The sequence below is a fragment of the Bubalus bubalis genome, chromosome 13 (assembly GCF_019923935.1).
Source record: "Bubalus bubalis isolate 160015118507 breed Murrah chromosome 13, NDDB_SH_1, whole genome shotgun sequence".
NCBI lineage: Eukaryota > Metazoa > Chordata > Mammalia > Artiodactyla > Bovidae > Bubalus > Bubalus bubalis.
In genome coordinates, this window is record NC_059169.1 from 17,312,878 (window position 1) to 17,333,862 (window position 20,985).

Sequence of the window (20,985 nt, forward strand, 5' to 3'; positions counted from 1 at the left end):
GGAAGAATCAATATAGTGAAAATGAGTATACTACCCAAAGCAATCTATAGATTCCATGCAATCCCTATCGAGCTACCAACAGCATTCTTCACAGAGCTAGAACAAATAATTTCACAATTTATATGGAAATACAAAAAACCTTTAATAGCCAAAGTAATCTTGAGAAAGAAGAATGGAACTGGAGGAATCAACCTGCCTGACTTCAGGCTCTACTACAAAGCCACAGTCATCAAGACAGTATGGTACTGACACAAAGACAGAAATATAGATCAATGGAACAAAATAGAAAGCCCAGAGATAAATCCATGCACCTATGGACAGCTTATTTTGACAAAGGAGGCAAGAATATTCAATGGAATAAAGACAATCTCTTTAACAAGTGGTGCTGGGAAAACTGGTCAACCACTTGTAAAAGAATGAAACTAGAACACTTTGTAACACCATACACAAAAATAAACTCAATATGGATTAAAGATCTAAACGTAAGACCAGAAACTATAAAACTCCTAGAGGACAACATAGGCAAAACACTCTTACATACATCACAGCAGGATCCTCTATGACCCACCTCCCAGAATATTGGAAATGAAAGCAAAAATAAACAAATGGGACCTAATTAAACTTAAAAGCTTCTGCACAACAAAGGAAACTATAAGCAAGGTGAAAAGACAGCCTTCAGAATGGGAGAAGATAATAGAAAATGAAGCAACTGACAAACAACTAATCTCAAAAATATACAAGCAACTCCTACACCTCAATTCCAGAAAAATAAATGACCCAATCAAAAAATGGGCTAAAGAACTAAATAAACATTTCTCCAAAGAAGACATACTGATGGCTAACAAACACATGAAAAGATGCTCAACATCACTCATTATCAGAGAAATGCAAATCAAAACCACAATGAGGTACCATTTTACACCAGTCAGAATGGCTGTGATCCAAAAGTCTACAAATAATAAATGCTGGAGAGGGTGTGGAGAAAAGGGAACCCTCTTACACTGTTGGTGGGAAGGCAAACTAGTACAGCCACTATGGCGAACAGTGTGGAGATTCCTTAAAAAACTGGAAATAGAACTGACTGATGACCCAGCAATCCCACTGCTGGGCATACACACTGAGGAAACCAGAGGGGAAAGAGACACGTGTACCCCAATGTTCATCGCAACACTGTTTATAATAGCCAGGACATGGAAGCAACCTAGATGTCCATCAGCAGATGAATGGATAAGAAAGCCCTGGTACATATACACAATGGAGTATTACTCAGCCATTAAAAAGAATACATTTGAATCAGTTCTAATGAGGTGGATGAAACTGGAGCCTATTATACAGAATGAAGTAAGCCAGAAAGAAAAACACCAATACAGTATATTAACACATATATATGGAATTTAGAAATATGGTAACAATAATCCTGTATATGAGACAGCAAAAGAGACACTGATGTATGGAACAGTCTTTTGGACTCTGTGGGAGAGGCAGAGGGTGGGATGATTTGGGAGAATGGCATTGAAACATGTATAATATCATATATGAAACGAGTCATCAGTCCAGGTTCGATGCACGATACTGGATGCTTGGGGCTGGTGCACTGGGATGACCCAGAGGGATGGTATGGGGAGGGAGAAGGGAGGAGGGTTCAGGATGGGGAACACGTGTATACCTGTGGTGGATTCATGTTGATATATGGCAAAACCAATACAATATTGTAAAGTTAAAAAATAAAAAACAACAAAAAAAGGCAAGACAGTCTGGAAGAAAATATCCACAAGGCACTAAAATATAAAAGCTGCTGCTGCTGCTAAGTCACTCCAGTCGTGTCCGACTCTGTGCGACCCCATAGACGGCAGCCCATCAGGCTCCTCCATCCCTGGGATTCTCCAGGCAAGAACACTGGAGTGGGTTGCCATTTCCTTCTTCATTGCATGAAAGTGAAAAGTGAAAGTGAAGTCGCTCAGTGGTGTCCGACTCTTCATGACCCCATAGACTGCAGCCTACCAGGCTCCTCCGCCCATGGGATTTTCCAGGCAAGAGTACTGGAGTGGTTTGCCATTGCCTTCTCCACTAAACATCCCCAGTGGGAATTTGAGGGAGAGGGTAAAGGATGGGATCAACACATCACAGAGATCTCAGAATGACAAAGTCATTGCCCAGGGACAGAGGCTAGAATGCTTTCTACACACTTTCCCTGACATCTCTATACAATGAAATGCAAGGGTCATGGGTACTAATACAAGTAAAGGCAGTTCCACTCTGTGCTTCTATAAAAGGAAGTGATTCAACCTATTAGGCTAAATCTTAGGCTTGCTTTGTTCTCAATATCCAGATGCAGCAGCTTATTCTTTTGCACTCTCTTTTATGGAAAGACGTAACTGAAGACAACTCCTTCACATTTTCTTTTTCTTGGGCACTTTCAATTCATAAAACTGCAGCCAGTGCATTCTGTGTGTGCTGAGGAGGGAATGACATGTTCCCTGGTGGTCTCACCACAACCAGCATTGGTGGCTCAAGTAGCCCCAGATTAGCCCTTTGTGTCCATGAAAGGATGTGAAGAGTCAATCATGTGAGCTCAGCCAAGCTGCTGATGTTGTGTATGTGTGGATGAGGAGTGTGAGGGAGAGAAATGTTTTGTAATTCAACTTTCCTCAGTAAATTACAGCAGTTTGGTGAGGGCAGTTTTGTGCAAGTTCACATGCTCAGTGCAGTCCCCAACATTTATTTTAAGAAATTAAAATGCCTAAATCTGACTTCTATACCTTATCTTCATACTTGTTTTGCTAACAGAAAGACTTCTTGGAAGCAATGATTTTAATGAAAAGAATTGTAGACAAGATAATTGAGACACCTTACTCAATATTATCTGGAACTTTGGCAAATTGAATGAAAATTAAATTAATTTGAAATAGTTAATGTTCAATGGTCTATCTTGAAAACAATCTATTTTTATTGTGACCCTACATGAGAAAGTATACATTAAAATTTTCAAGGATGACAAACCTAGAATCTGTGATACAAACTCACAAGTTAGTATTTATGGGCCTGGAAACTGTCTGAGACAATATCAGGGCTTCCCTGGTAGCTCAGCTGATAAAGAATCTGCCTGCAATGCAGGAGACCCTGGTTCGTTTCCTGGGTCAGGAAGATCTGCTGCACAAGGGATAGGCTACCCACTCCAGTATTCTTGGGCTTCCCTGGTGACTCAGATAGTAAAGAATCCACTTGGAATGTGGGAGAACTGGGTTCTATCCCTGGGTTGGGAAGATACCCTGGAGAAGAGAAAGGCTACCCACTTCAGTATTCTGACCTAGGGAATTCCATAGACAGAGGAACCCAGCAGGCTACAGTCCATGGAATGACAAAGAGTCACACACAACTGAGCAACTTTAAGAAACAAGAGAAAGAAACCCATTATTTAGTGTTCAACATGCACATAGATATTACATGAAGAATTTTTTTTAATTTAATTTTATTTTTAAACTTTACAAAATTGTATTAGTTATGCCAAATATCATAATGAATCCGCCACAGGTATACATGTGTTCCCCATCCTGAGCCCTCCTCCCTCCTCCCTCCCCATACCATCCCTCTGGGTCGTCCCAGTGCACTAGCCCCAAGCATCCAGTATCGTGCATCAAACCTGGACTGGCAACTCGTTTCATACATGATATTTTACATGTTTCAATGCCATTCTCCCAAATCTTCCCACCCTCTCCCTCTCCCACAGAGTCCATAAGACTGTTCTATTTCTCAACAAATCTTAGGAAGTTTGTATTATTTTCTCTGTTTTACAGAGAAGGAGAGTGTGGTTTTGTGGGACAGAGGCAGGATGAGAGAGAACTAGGACTCAAGCTTGGAAAGGGAGGCTGTGGGGCTCTGCAATGCACTTTAAACCTGTTGATATCATAAATGATTATCAGGTAGAATTACACTTCATAATTTTTTTTTATGCTACTTTCCTTCTTCTTTTGGAATTGCAAATGGCTCCACTTTGGCCAGTGACTATAATGTTACTGGACAGGCAACATTTCTGGTAGCTGCAAGAGTCAATGCACAGGATGGTGTACAAACTCATGATCACCCCTCTGTTGAGATGTGGTCTCTGAGTGACATAATCTACTGGGGTGGACTGTCCTGCAGTGTGGACCACTACTCAGTATCCAGGGTTTTCATTAGCCACACTTGGCATCACTATTACAAAATATTAAATTATCTGAGATTTATTTAAGGGAACGAGAAGGAACTAGATGAGGAAAAGTATATAAAATAAACACTTTAAAATTAATAAAAATGAAAATGATCAAGTATCAAATACACCAAGGATGAGCAGAGTTACCAAAAAGTGAGTTTGAACACACTTGGCACTGTGTTCTTTAAAACAAAACTGAACAACCCCCTTCAAGACCCTTCCCTTCCCCACCCTCAGGTGATAACAGAGAGAAAAGATTGGATTCCATGTGGGAACTCAGCTTTAAGGAACCCCTCCTGCCCCACCATCCACAGTGGCCTTTTCTTTTCATCTGGGATCAAAGGTCACCTCCTAGAAGCTCCGCCCACCTCCTGAAGCAGGCTCCCTCATTGCCTTCAGCCTCCACATCCAGTCTGCCTTCCAGGCCTTCCACTTGCACAATTAGGATTCCAAAGGCAGCAAGGGGTGGATCTCTGAATGTCTTCCTCCCCTGGGTGAGGTGGAGGAGACCCCTGAGGGGAGGGTTTCATGCCTGGCTCACTGCTATACCTCAGGGCCTCAACTCTAACCCTTGTTTGATGAAGGGAAGGAAGGTGGTGGAATATCACCCACCACCTCACACACACCCCCAACTCACAAACTACAAATCCCAACAACCAGCAACACCTCCTTGACTCTACATTCCAGATGGACCTCTCTCTTTTGGTCAGACTCCTACCAGCAGTAGCCTGCCTTCACCTCAACTCCCTCCATGCCTCCTGCATTTGCAGCCCTTTGCAGTCTGGCTTCTTCACATCTGAAATCTGCTCCTTGGCTCACCAGACACCTCCTGATTCCAAATCAGCTGATAACTTTCCATGGACTCACCTCTTTTGCACTGAGCAGACTTGTCCATCCTCAGTTCCCTAACTTATCTCCTCCTCTTTTCCTTGCTGTTCATTGTGTGTCTCCTCTGCTTCCCTTCCCTCTCTGCTTCCTCTCTGAATACTGAGGCTTCCATAAGCTTCTGATCTTGGCCCCAAAAAATGTTTCACTCTCTAGGCAACCTTATCTATCTTCATCAATCCAGCTATGACCTGCACAGTAAACAATACTCAGGTGCCACGCTCATCCTAGGTCTCTCCCTCAAATACCAGACTCTTACTTTCAATGACCTACAAGACACCTCCACCTGGACGTCCCAAACTTCAAGATAAACTACAAGTGGAAGAGCTGGGACTGGAAATCAGTGAGATTAGAATTTTCTCTTCTCACACAACTAAGAATGTTTTACACTGAAATCAGGTAGCAGCATCTCTCCCTGTCCCTCTTTACAACATGCAAAGATATGTGACAAATTCTGACTGTGAAGCTAACCATGTGCTAAACACACAGTGGACCAAACAGCTTTGGAAACTCAACCTTGGCCCAGCTAGCGGTAGCAAAGAAACACAAAGATTTCACAAAATCTTAATGTAATTAACAATCATAGTCAAAACATGGCACTGCTATAGTGAAAGATTGTTTCTGGGGATAAATCATATAGTTAAACCCAGAAGGACATATTTATAAAATAAGTTTGCAGAAGAGAAAAAAAATTCAGACATTTTCGCAGCAAAAGTGCACTGCCTCTGAGTCTCAGCTCACTTCACACTGGTCAACCAAAGAAGCCTTTACCAATAAGCTGTGTTGTCTTAAGTCATATTCATTGCTGCATTTCTCTGTGCATGTTTTGATAAATGCACTTCATTTTCAAAATTAACACTTGGAAATGAAGAAAGTCTGCATAGACTGAATCATTGAAAATTAGACAAAATGAAATAATACAAAAAACACCCCATATGAGCAATGACACTGAATGTGAGGATGAGAGATGACATGATCCAATGTCATTTCTTTAGCCCCTCAAGTTGACAGACAAAATAAAGGCTGGGTACAAGATATTCCTGTAGGTATTTGTCTTTTTTTTTCTTAAAGACACCTTAAGAAAAGCAATCAACATGTGAAAAGAAATTCTGCCTACAAAAACATTTTCTGAGATGACTTTCATTCTGTAATTTCATTCTGTAATTTAAGACTTTGTCTCTCCAATAACTGCTCTCTATTGTCTTTGTTCAAGTGCAATTTTCACCTTATTTTTACTAATCTTTTCTTTGTAACCACACTTAGCTTTATTAAAAACAACAACAACAAAGCACTACAGTAAATATTTGTCCTTTGTGGTAATACAATGCCTAATTTAGTTCATCTAGGCTATCTTCCCATGAGAGATGACTGTTTTTGTGAGCATATGAAATGTGCTCACAGTAAAGGGAATCCGGTGAGATACCTGGAAGGCAGAGGGAGAACCACTTACCTAGCATGTCACTGCTTCAGACCAACCTTGATGTGACTGTAGAGCCACTCCTGGCCCAGGGGTTACTTGTGTTAACTCAGCCTCCCAATCACAGTCGCCCCTTTCTCTTACAAAGCATGACCTCTGCTGAAGGTAACAGGATACATTGCCAGGCTGAAAGGCCAACCCTCAGCCCCTGTGAAAAGGCCTTGAGAAACAGGTACTCTTCTATTCTCTGGGAGAACTCTTACAGGACTGGTACATTACCTGGATGAAATCAAGAAATGTCAAGGGCAGCGAGTCATCCATATGCCCGGTGTCTTTGGAGAAACGATTTAAAATTCTTCCTATATGAAAAGGATATGAGAAATTACTCATTTCCCCAGACAGATCCTGTAAGAGGAATAATCCATGATCAAATCAAAACAATATTTTTAAATTATATATATTTAATATATTATAGATTCATATGAAACACACCGATGTCAGTGGTGAAGAAAGAGAAAATAGGATGATACCTAAAGAGAAGCAAAAATACCAAATGACCGTGGGTGGGAAACTGAAATTGAGGCATTATTTTTAAAAAGAATTGGTGGGGGAAATCTCATGGCTGTATCGGGAAGGGTTGGTGGATTTGAGAAAATTTCCTTCTTTTACATCCATCCCACTTGAGACACTCACCAAGTGCCAAGTTGGTAAACTACCAGTTTCAAAATACTTAAGTTAATCCTGTTACTCTAATTTTGCTTTAGCTAAAAGCAAAATTGTCAAATTAATTTTGATAAGTGATACTTTTTAAATAAATTTAACTATAACTACTCTAAAATTTTTTCCCTCAAGATGGTTCACAGAACTTACATTTTGGGAAATCTGGGGAAATTGTGGATTCCTGCCATATCCAGGTTGTGAGTTTACTACCAGGGTGGAAGTGGAGTTGCTCAGTCATGTCCAACTCTTTGCGACCCCATGGACTGTAGCCTACCAGACTCCTCCATCCATGGGATTTTCCAGGCAATAGTACTGGAGTGGGCTGCCATTGCCTTCTCCAGGGAATCTTCCTGACACAGAAATCGAACCTAGGTCTCCCTCATTGTAGACAGATGCTTTACCATCTGAACCATCAGGGGTGTAGTGGGTATGATAAACATAATCATGCTTAAGCAACCAAGAAGACCAGAGGAATGGAGGCAGAAAAGCTAAAATATCGATTAATGACTAAAAATCACTTATCATTGCTAACTTTATTTACTTTCTTAGCATCCATGAAAACAGTATATCCTATAGGCTGTGGGTTTGGAAGATAAGAATTTCTAATAAATATCTAGTGTGAACTAAAAATGCCACCTGTCATATCAGTAAACAAAGGATGCCACAGCCATAAAAACCCTGCAGCCATCTTCCGATGGTGCACCCTGAGAAAACTCAGGATGAAAAACATAGGATATTGACCCCAAATAGCCAAGATGCATCTCAAAGGAATGATTTCAATGAGCCCAGACTCTTGCACTCTCCCATATACAGAAAAGTGCTAAATTACCTAACTGGAAGAATCTGGTTTTGTTTTTATTCACAGAAATTGTTTGATGCTCTTGGAACAGTATCTGAGAGTTATCTCAGAGCCTGTGTCCTGGGCATAAATCCTTAGTTTTGTCTACAGAATAAAGCATAATTCTCAATTTTTAGGTTGTACTTTTTTTTTCAGTTAACAGTAGTCTTTTTATGATTAAATGTGAAGAAACTGAAGCTACACACACACACACACACACATACACAGAGACTACTTTTATGTAGCAACTCTTGAGAAATATATTATCTAGGTTCCTAAACTTCTTTTATAATTGAGGCTTTGGGAAGACAGCCTACAGGTGAGATGTGGCACCTCTAGGTGCTCTTCCTGACCTCTGTCACAGGTGACTTCTTTCCAATGCCCTTCAGACAAAGCCACAAAAAGACCGTGAATGACCAGAGGCTGGGGACTGAGTTTCCACTGGAATGATGTGTGACTCTGCTGTTCTCCACAGGGCACCTGGCTCACCAGAAGCACCAGGTGAGCTGGAGCCACAGGAGGCTGTCACCCCTGGCCAGGCCAGCATTAGAGACTGAGCTTGAACTTTCCTCTCTTAGACTTAGGAAATACAGACTCCAGAAACTTTTAGTGACACCTTTATAGGTATCAAGTAACAACTTTCTGAGGCTCTATGAATGCCTGCTTTAGAGGGTGAATCTCAGGATTAAATTGGCTCACGCAGGTAAAAGAACCAAGTCATAATGCTAGGAGCATTAACAGGTATCCAAATCACCAAGACCTAGAGCCAGACATCCTGGAATGTGAAGTCCAGTGGGCCTTAGAAAGCATCATGACGAACAAGGCTAGTGGAGGTGATGGAATTCCAGTGAGCTTTTTCAAATCCTGAAATATGATGCTGTGAAAGTGCTGCACTCAATATGCCAGCAAATCTGGAAAACTCAGCAGTGGCCACAGGACTGGAAAAGGTCAGTTTCCATTCCAATCCCAAAGAAAGGCAATGCCAAAGAATGCTCAAACTACCACACAATTGCACTCATCTCACATGCTAGTAAAGTAATGCTCAAATTTCTCCAAGCCAGGCTGCAGCAATACGTGAACCGTGAACTTCCTTATGTTCAAGCTGCTTTTAGAAAAGGCAGAGGAACCAGAGATCAAATTGCCAACATCTGCTGGATCATGGAAAAAGCAAGAGAGTTCCAGAAAAACAACTATTTCTGCTTTATTGACTATGCCAAAGCCTTTGTGTGGATCACAATCAACTTGGAAAATTCTGAAAGAGATGGGAATACCAGACCACCTGATCTGCCTCTTGAGAAATCTGTATGCAGGTCAGGAAGCAAAAGTTAGAACTGGACATGGAACAACAGACTGGTTCCAAATAGGAAAAGGAGTTCATCAAGGCTGTATATTGTCACCCTGCTTATTTAACTTATATGCAGAGTACATCATGAGAAACGCTGGGCTGGAAGAAGCACAAGCTGGAACCAAGATTGCCGGGAGAAATATCAATAACCTCAGATATGCAGATGACACCACCCTTATGGCAGAAAGTGAAGGGGAACTAAAAAGCCTCTTGATAAAAGTGAAAGTGGAGAGTGAAAAAGTTGGCATGAAGCTCAACATTCAGAAAATGAAGCTCATGGCATCTGGTCCCATCACTTCATGGGAAATAGATGGGGAAACAGTGGAAACAGTGTCAGACTTTATTTTTCTGGTTTCCAAAATCACTACAGATGGTGATTGCAGCCATGAAATTAAAAGACCCTTACTCCTTGGAAGGAAAGTTATGACCAACCTAGATAGCATATTCAAAAGCAGAGACATTACTTTGCCAACAAAGGTTCGTCTAGTCAAAGGTATGGTTTTTCCAGTAGTCATGTATGGATGTGAGAGTTGGACTATAAAGAAAGCTGAGCGCCAGAGAATTGATGATTTTGAACTGTGGTGTTGGAGAAGACTCTTGAGAGTCCCTTGGACTGCAAGGAGATCCAACCAGTCCATTCTGAAGGAGATCAGCCCCAGGATTTCTTTGAAAGGAATGATGCTAAAGCTAAATCTCCAGTACTTTGGCCACCTCATGCGAAGAGTTGACTCATTGGAAAAGATTCTGATGCTGTGATGGATTGGGGGCAGGAGGAGAAGGGGATGACAGAGGATGAGATGGCTGGATGGTATCACTGACTCGATGGACGTGAGTCTGGGTGTACTCCGCGAGTTGGTGATGGACAGGGAGGCCTGGTGTGCTGCGATTCATGGGGTCGCAAAGAGTCAGACATGACTGAGCGACTGATCTAATCTGATCTGAACACAGCCAGCATTTTAGCAACCAGTCAACACTGATTTATGTTTGCATCAACTGTAGTGTGTTTCATATGCCTCTGCAAAATGAACATTCATTTATCTTTCCACATATACATGAACTGGAATAAAAGTTTATATGCTTCTATATTGAGATTTTCCCTGGTAGAAGAAGACATCAGGAAAGCTTTATGTAGAAGATAGATCAACATGCACAGTGATTTTCTTCTAAGAATCTCCTCCAGTTTCAAACATCAAATGTAATCAGGTACTAAATGCATTAACAAGACATGTTTGCTAATAAGCTTGGTGTCTGACTTACCTATTGGATTTCTATCAAAGAACAATACTGGAGCTTTCAAAATGGACTCCAACATTTCATTGTGCAAAGTTTGTGAAGAATTAACAAGGACGTATATTAACAACAGAGATCTCGTGATGCTGAAAAGGCCGGTAGCTACCATTAAACCTGAAATAAGAAACATTACTCAGAATATAAGATCTCTGCCTTTGTTTCAATGATGCTAAAACATGTCATGCACTTTATAAAGATATTATGTGTTGTATTCTATAAATATAATTTATATGCAAATTCATATATAGAATAGATGGTATATATACAATAGATCCTGTAAGACTTTAATTTATAAGGAAGAATATAAAAATTGTTATGTTTTTTCATTAAATAGAAACCACATGGGGAAAAGATCAGGTATAAACTACAACTTCATTCTAGGCTTTCCTAATACAATTACAAGTTTTAATAAAAACTCAGAAGAAAGAAAATTATATCAATAAAAGTAGTTGATCTTCCATTGCTTCTATTTCAAATCTTACAAATTACATGTCCCACAATCTAAAATTGAGGAATGCTTTAGTATCAGCTTGAATTAACAGGGAATAGGAGAAATGATTTACCATTTCCTTGGATTTGTGTAAAGTAGCTATCTCCATGCCTAAATAGCTGTAAAGACTGTGAAAATATTGCATTAAGTTGCAAGCAGAAAATCTCACAAATAATTGCAAGAAAATACAAATTATATTTTAACATGACATAATTAACCTAAACAAGCAACTAATCTCTAAGTGTTTAATAGAAACATGAAGCATTTGGAAATGAACATAATCTTTTAAACATATTTTATTTAGTGACATAAATGAGTGCCCCCTATGCATATAATTTTTTTTAATTTGTGGTTTTATGTATTTAACTAATTTTAATTGGAGGATAATTACAACATTGTGATGGCTTTTGCCATACATCAACATGAGTCAGCCACAGGTATACATACATCCCCCTCAGCATATAAAAATTAAAATAGCCCTTCTAGAACTTCCCTGGTAGTGCAGTGGATAAAAATTCACCTGCTAATGCAAGGGATATAGGTTTACTCCCTGCACTGGGAAGATTACACATGCCAGAGTAACAACTCTTGTGCCACAATTACTGAGCCCACATGCTCTTGGGCCTGTGAGTCACAATTCCTGGGCCTGTGTGCTGCAACTACTGAAGCCTATGAGCCTAGAGCCTGTGCTCTGCAATAAAAGAAGCCACTGCAATTGGAAGCCCAAAACTGAAACTAAGAGTAGCCCCTGCTCGTGCTACTAGAGAGAGCCTGCACAAAGCAATGAGGACTCAGTGGAGCCAAAATTAAAAGTATATAAGTTTTTTTTTTTTTTTTTTAATAGCCCTTCTTAAATCTCTTGAATTCACAATGCTAGAGTGGACATGACTTCTGTAAGAAGTATTCCATCCAGTACTTTTTTTTTTCTCCTTCAGCTGACATATGACTTCAGCTCTGAAAGTTGCTCAAATTCCTGGATTCCATCTATGGGTATTTGTCTTATTCCACCATCCTATATGAATGCATAATAGAATCCCTTCCTAACTTTTCCAAGTCCCCATAGTCCACCAACTCAGAAGATAAACAACGAATGGATTTATGTTTCTTAGCAAGAGATCAATGTAATAAACACCAACTTTCAATGAGTGGGTTCTTATAAAGATATCACACTCTGTAGAAAGCTTGTATGAAGGTTTCCCACGGGAATATTAATATTTTAGATGAGACTGCCTTTAAAAAGTGTGTACTATATATATACTGCTGCTACTGCTGCTAAGTCATGTCATTCGTGTCCGACTCTGTGTGACCTCAAAGACGGCAGCCCACCAGGCTCCCCTGTCCCTGGGATTCTCCAGGCAAGAAACACTGGAGTGGGTTGCCATTTCCTTCTCCAATGCATGAAAGTGGAAAGTGAAAGGGAAGTCGCTCAGTCGTGTCCCACTCCTAGCGACCCCATGGACTGCAGCCTACCAGGCTCCTCCATCCATGGGATTTTCCAGGCAAGAGTACTGGAGTGGGGTGCCATTGCCTTCTCCAACTATATATATATATATATATATATATATATATATATACTAAGCACGCTTTTGAAAGTAGAAAGCAGTGTTAATATAAGTCTGGAAAGCATCTAAGTTAATCACAGTTGCAGACACAATAAAATTGTGATCTCTAAGTAAGAAAGAGAAGGATTCTTAATTCCCCGACACTGGATTTCCCCTACTTAGTTTCCCTCTTAAGCAATTTGTGAAGCTCAAGAGATGAGCAGTATGGTGAAGGGGAGCTTTGCATACCTGTGAAGAAATAATGCTCTTATCTGGGGGCCCATGCTGCCAGAGGATTTCGCCCAAGTTCAATAAAAGCCAAGGTTTATTTAGACAGAATTGAAACAATCTAAACCACAAAGTGAGGATCCATTTCTAATTCCCTTTCGCATCCATATAGCCTAGTTGCTCAGTTGTGCCCAACTCTTGCAACCCCACAGACTGCAGCCTGCCATGCTCCTCTGTCCATGGGATTCTCCAGCAAGGATACTGGAGTGGGTTGCCATTTCCTGCTCCAGGGGATCTTTCCGACCCAGGAATCAAACTTGGGTCTCCTGCATTGCAGGCAGTCTCTTTACCAACTGAGCTATGAAGGGATAAGACTTAGCTAAAGCACCTACTAGAATACACAATAGCTACATATTTCCAGTGGCTGATTTTCTCAATATGCAATCCTGGTGTAACTTCTAAAATCCAGTACTGAACAAATTAAGAGACTTCATTCAACCTCTTTCTTCTAGTAGATCTAAAAATTAATTATTCTTTTTTTTTTAATTTTTAAAAATACTTTATTGCTAAAAAACACTAACCATCATCTGAGCCTTCAGCAAGTTAGGTCTTATTGCTGGTGGAGGATCTTGCCCCAATGTTGATGGCTACTGACTGATTGGGGTGGTAGTTTCTGAGAAGGGGATGGCTATGGAAATTTCTTAAAATAAGACAGCAATGAAATTTGCCACATCTATTGACTCTTCCTTCCATGGACAATTTCTCTGTAGTATGCAATGCTGTTTGATAGCATTTTACCCACAGTTGAACATCTTTCAAAATTGGAGTCAATTCTCTCAAACCAGGATTTGCCTTATCAATCAACCATTTCTATGTTTATTCTAGATTCTTTGCTGTCATTTCAACAGTCTTTACAGTGTCTTCACCAGGAGCAGATTCTATCTTGGGAAACCCCTTTCTTTGCAAGTTTGCAAATACTGCAAGTTTGGTTCCAGACTACTGCAATAAAGTGAATATGATAATAATTATTCTTATTAATTCATGGAGAAACTGCAACTCAGGCTTTTAACCCACTAAGATCTTACTGAATTACTCCTGGAAGCCCTAGTTGCTCACACAGGCTCATTGTAAGCACTTCAGATAGAGCAGATTACTCAACTTTACCTGAATAAGTTCCTAAGTACCAGTCAGGATCAGGCATCACAATCATGTTTCCTTGTCCAAAGACCATGGCATATAGGGTACTCTTTTCATTCGCCCTATGGAATGGGAAAGAAAAAAATAGTATGTTATAGATAGAATTTAGACAAACACACAAAAAATTGTCAATATGGGAGATGTGTTTCATGCTGAAAAATCATTCCCAGCTCATAATGTCCTGTGTCCATCTACCTTATAAAAATTCAATTTGAATCATGACTTCTGGTTCTCAAAATTGTCCGTGAGGAAGCTCCTGAGGGTCAGACACAGGGAGAGACCATGGGAGGGTCATATGCCACCAGCAGGAACTTTAGTTTTTCTTCAGGGAAACAACGTGAGGGTCGGAGGAGGAGACTGAACAAACCCCACCTCCCCATCCCAACTGGGAAAGTGAGGCTTCATGTAGATTTCACAGCACTTTGGGTCAGACCAGGAATCACTCACCAGTCTGCAAGCCACCAATCTTGCAGGACATAGGCAACCTGGAGCAGAAAACAACAGTCACTCACACACTGATATTACTGAGCCCTCACACCCCCCTCACTAGATTGGGGGATGGAAAGACTCCAGAACACAGAGACAGTCCTTCTGGCTCAGGTCTGTGCCAAGCCCCACACCCCAGATGACCACAGGTCAGGGGAGGGCATGCTACATTTTAAAACCTTTAAAAGATACCCCCTTTTCCCTAGAAAACTTTGCTCTCCACATATAATGTATATAATGCAAATCCAAGTGGACTGCAAAATGCAACAGTACAAATGTTGGGATTTTTCCAAGGGAAAAAGCTTAACAGGTACAGCAATGATCAGTTTTCAGTGTCAGCTTGGTGAGGTCAGTCTCCAGTGATTCAACCAAACACCCATCTAGATGTTGTTGTGAAGTGTGTTGTGGATGTGGTTCACATCCATCATCAGAACTTCAGTAGAGGAGATCACCCTAAACACTGTGGTGGCCTCATCCAGTCAGATGAAGGCCTTAAGAGCAAAACTCAATCCTTCCTATTCCTGGAGGAGGAAGAAATTCTGCCTCAAGACAGCAGAGTCAGGTCCTGCCTAAGGTTCCAGGCTGCAGGCCTGCTTTTCTGATTTCAGGTGCACCTAAGCAAGATCACACAACCTCACGAGCCCAGTCTTGGAAACATATCTCTTAATATACATATTAAAAATAATAAAATAAACATGTTATGAATTAGCACATAAGTATCAAGCTGAAAGCACAAACCAAAATAAATGTTGCTATTTACCTGAGCTGCAACATTTATTAGAATAAGGAAAACGATGATCAACCAGTGAGCACCAGCTCTGAAGCAATTTTTGTAGATCTTAAAACCAACCATTCCTATCGAACAGCTCTCCAGTGATGGTATAGCCTGTATATTCTCAGTCTGGGAGGGGAAAATGGCAATGAGAGACAAAATTTTAAATAATGAACCCCCAAGTTTCAAAAGTTAAACAATGCCATCCATTGAAAAGCTATAGGAAAATGGATTCATCTCATACAGTTGCAGGAGTGCAAGATGGCACACCTCCTACAGAGCAGCATGTGGGAATATCTAGTGAAACCATGTGTACATTGACCCTCGGATCCAGCCATCTTATTCCTAAGAATCTATTAGAAACAAAGAAACATCATTCACACAAAGTTATTCATTGTTGAAGGGCTTTGCTTAAAGTTGATCATGACTCTCAGCACATGCACAATATACTTGATTCAAGTATAAGTGCAGAAGCTTGTTCCAAAATAATACACAAAATTATATGGAGCTAATGTATACTTCTAGATTATTTATGTCACTCAAGAATGGATACATAAAATGTACCTGGGCCCCAAAATATTAACCTAATACAGTAAACTGAGTTCACATAGAGAATTGGAGCAATGTGAGTTTGGATCTCAGGGGACAAGCATATGATCAGAATTTATTTGGTTCCTGAAATTCAGAGAGTGATTCCTGAGTGTAGGGATGTGAGGAAGACTAATCTGAACACTTATCAGAATCATCCAGGCTCCTAGGTCTAGATAGTGAGGATTTGTATATAGAGGAATACCTGTGTATGTTTTTAAGGAAGATCTAGTGTGTTTCTGTCTGGAGGACTTAAGATGCATTATAGAGTCATAGGAGCCTAGGATGTCCTCTGCTCTGTCCTGACCACTGAAAATTGAAGGTGGGTAAGATGTGGTTCTTGGTCTTGAAGGATAAGAAAGGAAGATGGGAACTAACTCCAAAGTGTCTGCTGAGTGATGGGTCCTTTGTGCAGGCTACCTCTGGCCTATCACAAACCGTCTGATGATGAAGCAAAATACTACTATCAGTCACCTGCAGGGCCAGAGCATTCCTACATATAGGAAAAGTGCTGATTCAGTGTGCTCACAGAAGGACTCACTATAAGGGGGTCTTCACATTAAACCTCTGGATGTATAAGGGAAGTTGGAAGCCACCAGAATAAGTAGGATATAACTACAGTAAATTGAAGGGTTTTCATATCATTATGAGCCACATAAGCTCAGGAAATCATAGCAGTACACCTGCTGCTGATCTTCATAAGATCCTCCATCCTACACTCAAGGGAGAACCCCAAGCAGGGAGCAATTTAATTCTACCTAGTCCATGGAATAAGGTCTTGGAAACTTAGGATCTACTTTGGGACAAACAAAGATGTCATGAGAGAAGAAGACTGAAGGTCCACGAGGCCACCAAGAAGAGACAGACTAGGGCATGTTGCAGGATGAGAAACTCACATCTTTGTCTTCTGGAGTTGCATCTTTCAATGAGGGGCTCGAAGACTGTAGTGACTGAACTGAACACTCAGAGGAGGACCAATTCCTCAGAGTGGGAGTTCCTGGACCTGAAGATGGTTCAGCCTCCTCATCCTCATTTTTCAAAAGGATATCTTCAAAATCTATCCCAGGTTTTGGAAATTCAGCATAAATTCCCTTTTGCACCATTCTGCCCTAAAATAAAGAATTTGAGAGGAATACATTTGCATTTGAAAATATTAACGTGGTCTAAATACTAATCAAGAAAAGTTAACTGGGTTTAAATTACAATTTTCCTAAGAAAATGATCCTTAGGAATGGAATTCTGGTTGACAATTCTAGCTCGGTTCAACTCAACACAGAACTGAGCATTCTGTTTTCTGACAAAACCTGTGTTAGGTATTGAGGAATACGAAAGAAATGAGCGCTTGTGTGTTAAAATGTAGGCCATTAATATAGTCACCCTGGGCACGTACAGAAGTAAGAAGCATGGAGGTTGGTGTGAGGATCAGTAAAGTCTCTATAGACAACATGGGAATTGAGAGAAGCCTTGTGTGAGAAGCAGAATTTTAAAAAAGAGTACTGGGAAGGATATTTCAGGAAAGAAACTTAAATCTAACCCAGAGGTGGACACAAGCACATCTCCATAGGTAAGGGTCATTCATCAAACATTCATTGACCACTGTCACTGTCATAACATCATGTGTCCACCTGGAATAGGATGTATAGGAACCAGCTCTGGACAGAGAACCCATGAGCTGTGTCTTCATGGTCTTTACAACTATCCCACACACTCAGGAAGTTCCAAACTGAAAATTAAATATTTTGCCTTATAAAATAGCTCATAAACAAGGAGGCCATGAGACTGGTGGCTCTAATGTCTTGGAAGCCCATGCCAGTAAACCAAAACCTAAACCACAATCATTGCACTCAGATCCAAAAAAATTAAGAACAACCAATCATAAGAAGTCAACCCAACTTCCCTAAATCAGGCAACTAGCAAAGCTACGGCCAATCTAATGTTCTTTGAACATGTGTGGCACATCATTGCAGTTTCCCTCTCTTACAAAGTTATAGAAAATAATGTGCAATGTTTTCACTATTTCTGACTCCATGAATCAAAACTCGGCTGATTCACTTAGAGGCAAACAAAATATTAGGCAAAATCCCAGGATGAAAAACTAACCAAAGGAGGTCATGTCTGGCTGAGGCAGGTCAGGTGGAAAGAAGGTGGCCCAGCATCCTCACTGGTAGCCCTGTCAATCCACACTCTGAGGTGGTGCCCTGGGAGAAACCCAGTGAAGCCTCTGGGCAACATCTGATACTGCAGAGTTAGTTATTCATGATGCACTATGTCTTGTTCTACTTGGGAGGAAAAAGTCATCAGATCAGATCAGTCACTCAGTCATGTCCAACTCTTTGTGACCCCATGAATCACAGCAGGCCAGGCCTCCCTGTCCATCACCAACTCCCAGAGTTCACTCAGACTCATGTCCATTGAGTCAGTGATGCCATCCCACCATCTCATCCTCTGTCATCCCCTTCTCCTCTTGCCCCCAATCCCTCCCAGCATCAGAGTCTTTTCCAATGAGTCAACTCTTGGCATGAGGTGGCCAAAGTACTGGAGTTTCAGCTTTAGCATCATTCCTTCCAAAGAAATCCCAGGGCTGATCTCCTTCCGAATGGACTGGTTGGATCTCCTTGCAGTCCAAGGGACTCTCAAGAGTCTTCTCCAACACCACAGTTCAAAAGCATCAATTCTTCGGTGCTCAGCCTCCTTCACAGTCCAACTCTCACATCCATACATGACCACAGGAAAAACCATAGCCTTGACTAGACGAACCTTTGTTGGCAAAGTAATATCTCTGCTTTTGAATACGCTATCTAGGTTGGTCATAACTTTCCTTCCAAGGAGTAAGTGTCTTTTAATTTCATGGCTGCAGTCACCATCTGCAGTGATTTTGGAGCCCAGAAAAATAAAGTCTGACACTGTTTCCACTGTTTCCCCATCTATTTCCCATGAAGTGATGGGACCGGATGCCATGATCTTCGTTTTATGAATGTTGAGCTTTATGCCAACTTTCTCACTCTCCACTTTCACTCTCTACTTTCACCTTCATCAAGAGGCTTTTTAGTTCCTCTTCACTTTCTGCCATTGGCAGTCTTGATTCCAGCTTGTGTTTCTTCCAGTCCAGTGTTTCTCATGATGTACTCTGCATAGAAGTTAAATAAGCAGGGTGACAACATACAGCCTTGATGAACTCCTTTTCCTATTTGGAACCAGTCTGTTGTTCCATGTCCAGTTCTAACTGTTGCTTCCTGACCTGCATACAGATTTCTCAAGAGTCAGGTCAGGTGGTCTGGTATTCCCATCTCTTTCACAGTTTTCCACAGTTTATTGTGATCCACACAGTCAAAGGCTTTGGCATAGTCAATAAAGCAGAAATAGATGTTTTTCTGGAACTCTCTTGCTTTTTCCATGATCCAGCAGATGTTGGCAATTTGATCTCTGATTCCTCTGCCTTTTCTAAAACCAGCTTGAACATCTGGAAGTTCATGGTTCACGTATTGCTGAAGCCTGGCTTGGAGAATTTTAAGCATTACTTTACTAGCATGTGAGATGAGTGCAATTGTGCAGTAGTTTGATCGTTCTTTGGCATTGCCTTTCTTTGGTATTGGAATGAAAACTGACCTTTTCCAGTCCTGTGGCCACTGCTGAGTTTTCCAAATTTGCTGGCATATTGAGTGCAGCACTTTCACAGCACCATCTTTTAGGATTTGGAATAGCTCAACTGGAATTCTATCACCTCCACTAGCTTTGTTCGTAGTGATGCTTTCTAAGGCCCACTTGACTTCACATTCCAGGATGTCTGGCTCTAAGTCAGTGATCACACCATCGTGATTATCTGGGTTGTGAAGATCTTTTTGTACAGTTCTTCTGTGTATTCTTGCCATCTCTTCTTAATATCTTCTGCTTCTGTTAGGTCCATACCATTTCTGTCCTTTATCGAGCCCATCTTTGCATGAAATGTTCCTTTGGTATCTCTGATTTTCTTGACGAGATCTCTAGCCTTTCCCATTCTGTTGTTTTCCTCTATTTCTTTGACTCATACACCTTTTTAAAATGAGATTAACACTTTCTTTTTTGTATCTGTAAGATGCAAGAGGAAATGACTAGTTAAAAAGATAGCAATTTCACTCAGCAGCCAAGGACTAACAATTCTGAAGGGGTTACAAGGTAGCCATCCACTCTCTGCTGTTAGAAAGGGACTAGACAAACAGGAAGGATAGACTCCGACTCATCCAGGGGTGCTCACCAGTGGACAAATCATTCCAATTGTACTAAATGTGGGGGTGGTGTCATCAATAGAAGCAATCAGAGAATACCAAAACATCTAGGGATGGGCTAAATAATGTTGGGGTTTTACAAACTACTATCACTCCCTCTGGAGAAGGCAATGGCACCCCACTCCAGTACTCTTGCCTGGAAAATCCCGTGGATGGAGGAGGCTGGTGGGCTGCAGTCCATGGCGTCGCGAAGAGTCGGACATGACTGAGCGACTTCACTTTGACTTTTCACTTTCATGCATTGGAGAAGGGAATGGCAACCCACTTTAGTATTCTTGCCTAGAGAATCCCAGGGATGGGGGAGCCTGGTGGGCTGCCGTCTATGGGGTCGCACAGAGTCGGACACGACTGAAGTGACTTAGCAGCAGCAGCAAGTATCACTCCCTCTGTACATGGAATTAACTGCTTTCAAGCTTGAGAAATCTGAAACCCCTATTGCTGGAGGAGTGGAAAAGAGTCAACACATGGAACTGCTTCTAGAGAAGTAGAGGTGCTGTATTTTAATAATCTAACTTGGAACAGAAATTCACCTCATAAGTGAGAAATCTGACTAAGGCCTATTGGAACAGACATGGGTTAACAAAGGAGGTGCTGAGGTACAGAGGCAAACAAGCCAAGGACTGAAGCATCAAACAACCACTAGGTCTGAAAACTTCTAATCTTCAGCCCACCCTCAATTACATCAGGTGCAGTGGATTGCATGGTGTCCCCCTAAAAAGATATGATCAAGCCCTAAA

The 20,985-nt window shown here is 41.0% G+C and overlaps 1 protein-coding gene across 3 annotated transcripts in view; it reads right to left on the reverse strand.

Annotated features, from left to right (window-relative positions):
- The window catches only part of LOC102413807 (ATP-binding cassette sub-family C member 4), a 500,000-nt gene that overhangs the window by 62,072 nt on the left and 416,943 nt on the right, over positions 1-20,985 (reverse strand). For all 3 annotated transcript variants that reach the window (XM_045162446.1, XM_025263123.3, XM_045162447.1), the window contains 6 exons: positions 16,883-17,095; positions 15,387-15,527; positions 14,588-14,625; positions 14,108-14,202; positions 10,652-10,798; positions 6,771-6,850 (listed from right to left, as the gene is read on the reverse strand). In XM_045162446.1, coding sequence (XP_045018381.1) covers positions 6,771-6,850; positions 10,652-10,798; positions 14,108-14,202; positions 14,588-14,625; positions 15,387-15,527; positions 16,883-17,095 — 714 coding nt within the window. The remainder of the gene's footprint in view (positions 1-6,770; positions 6,851-10,651; positions 10,799-14,107; positions 14,203-14,587; positions 14,626-15,386; positions 15,528-16,882; positions 17,096-20,985) is intronic.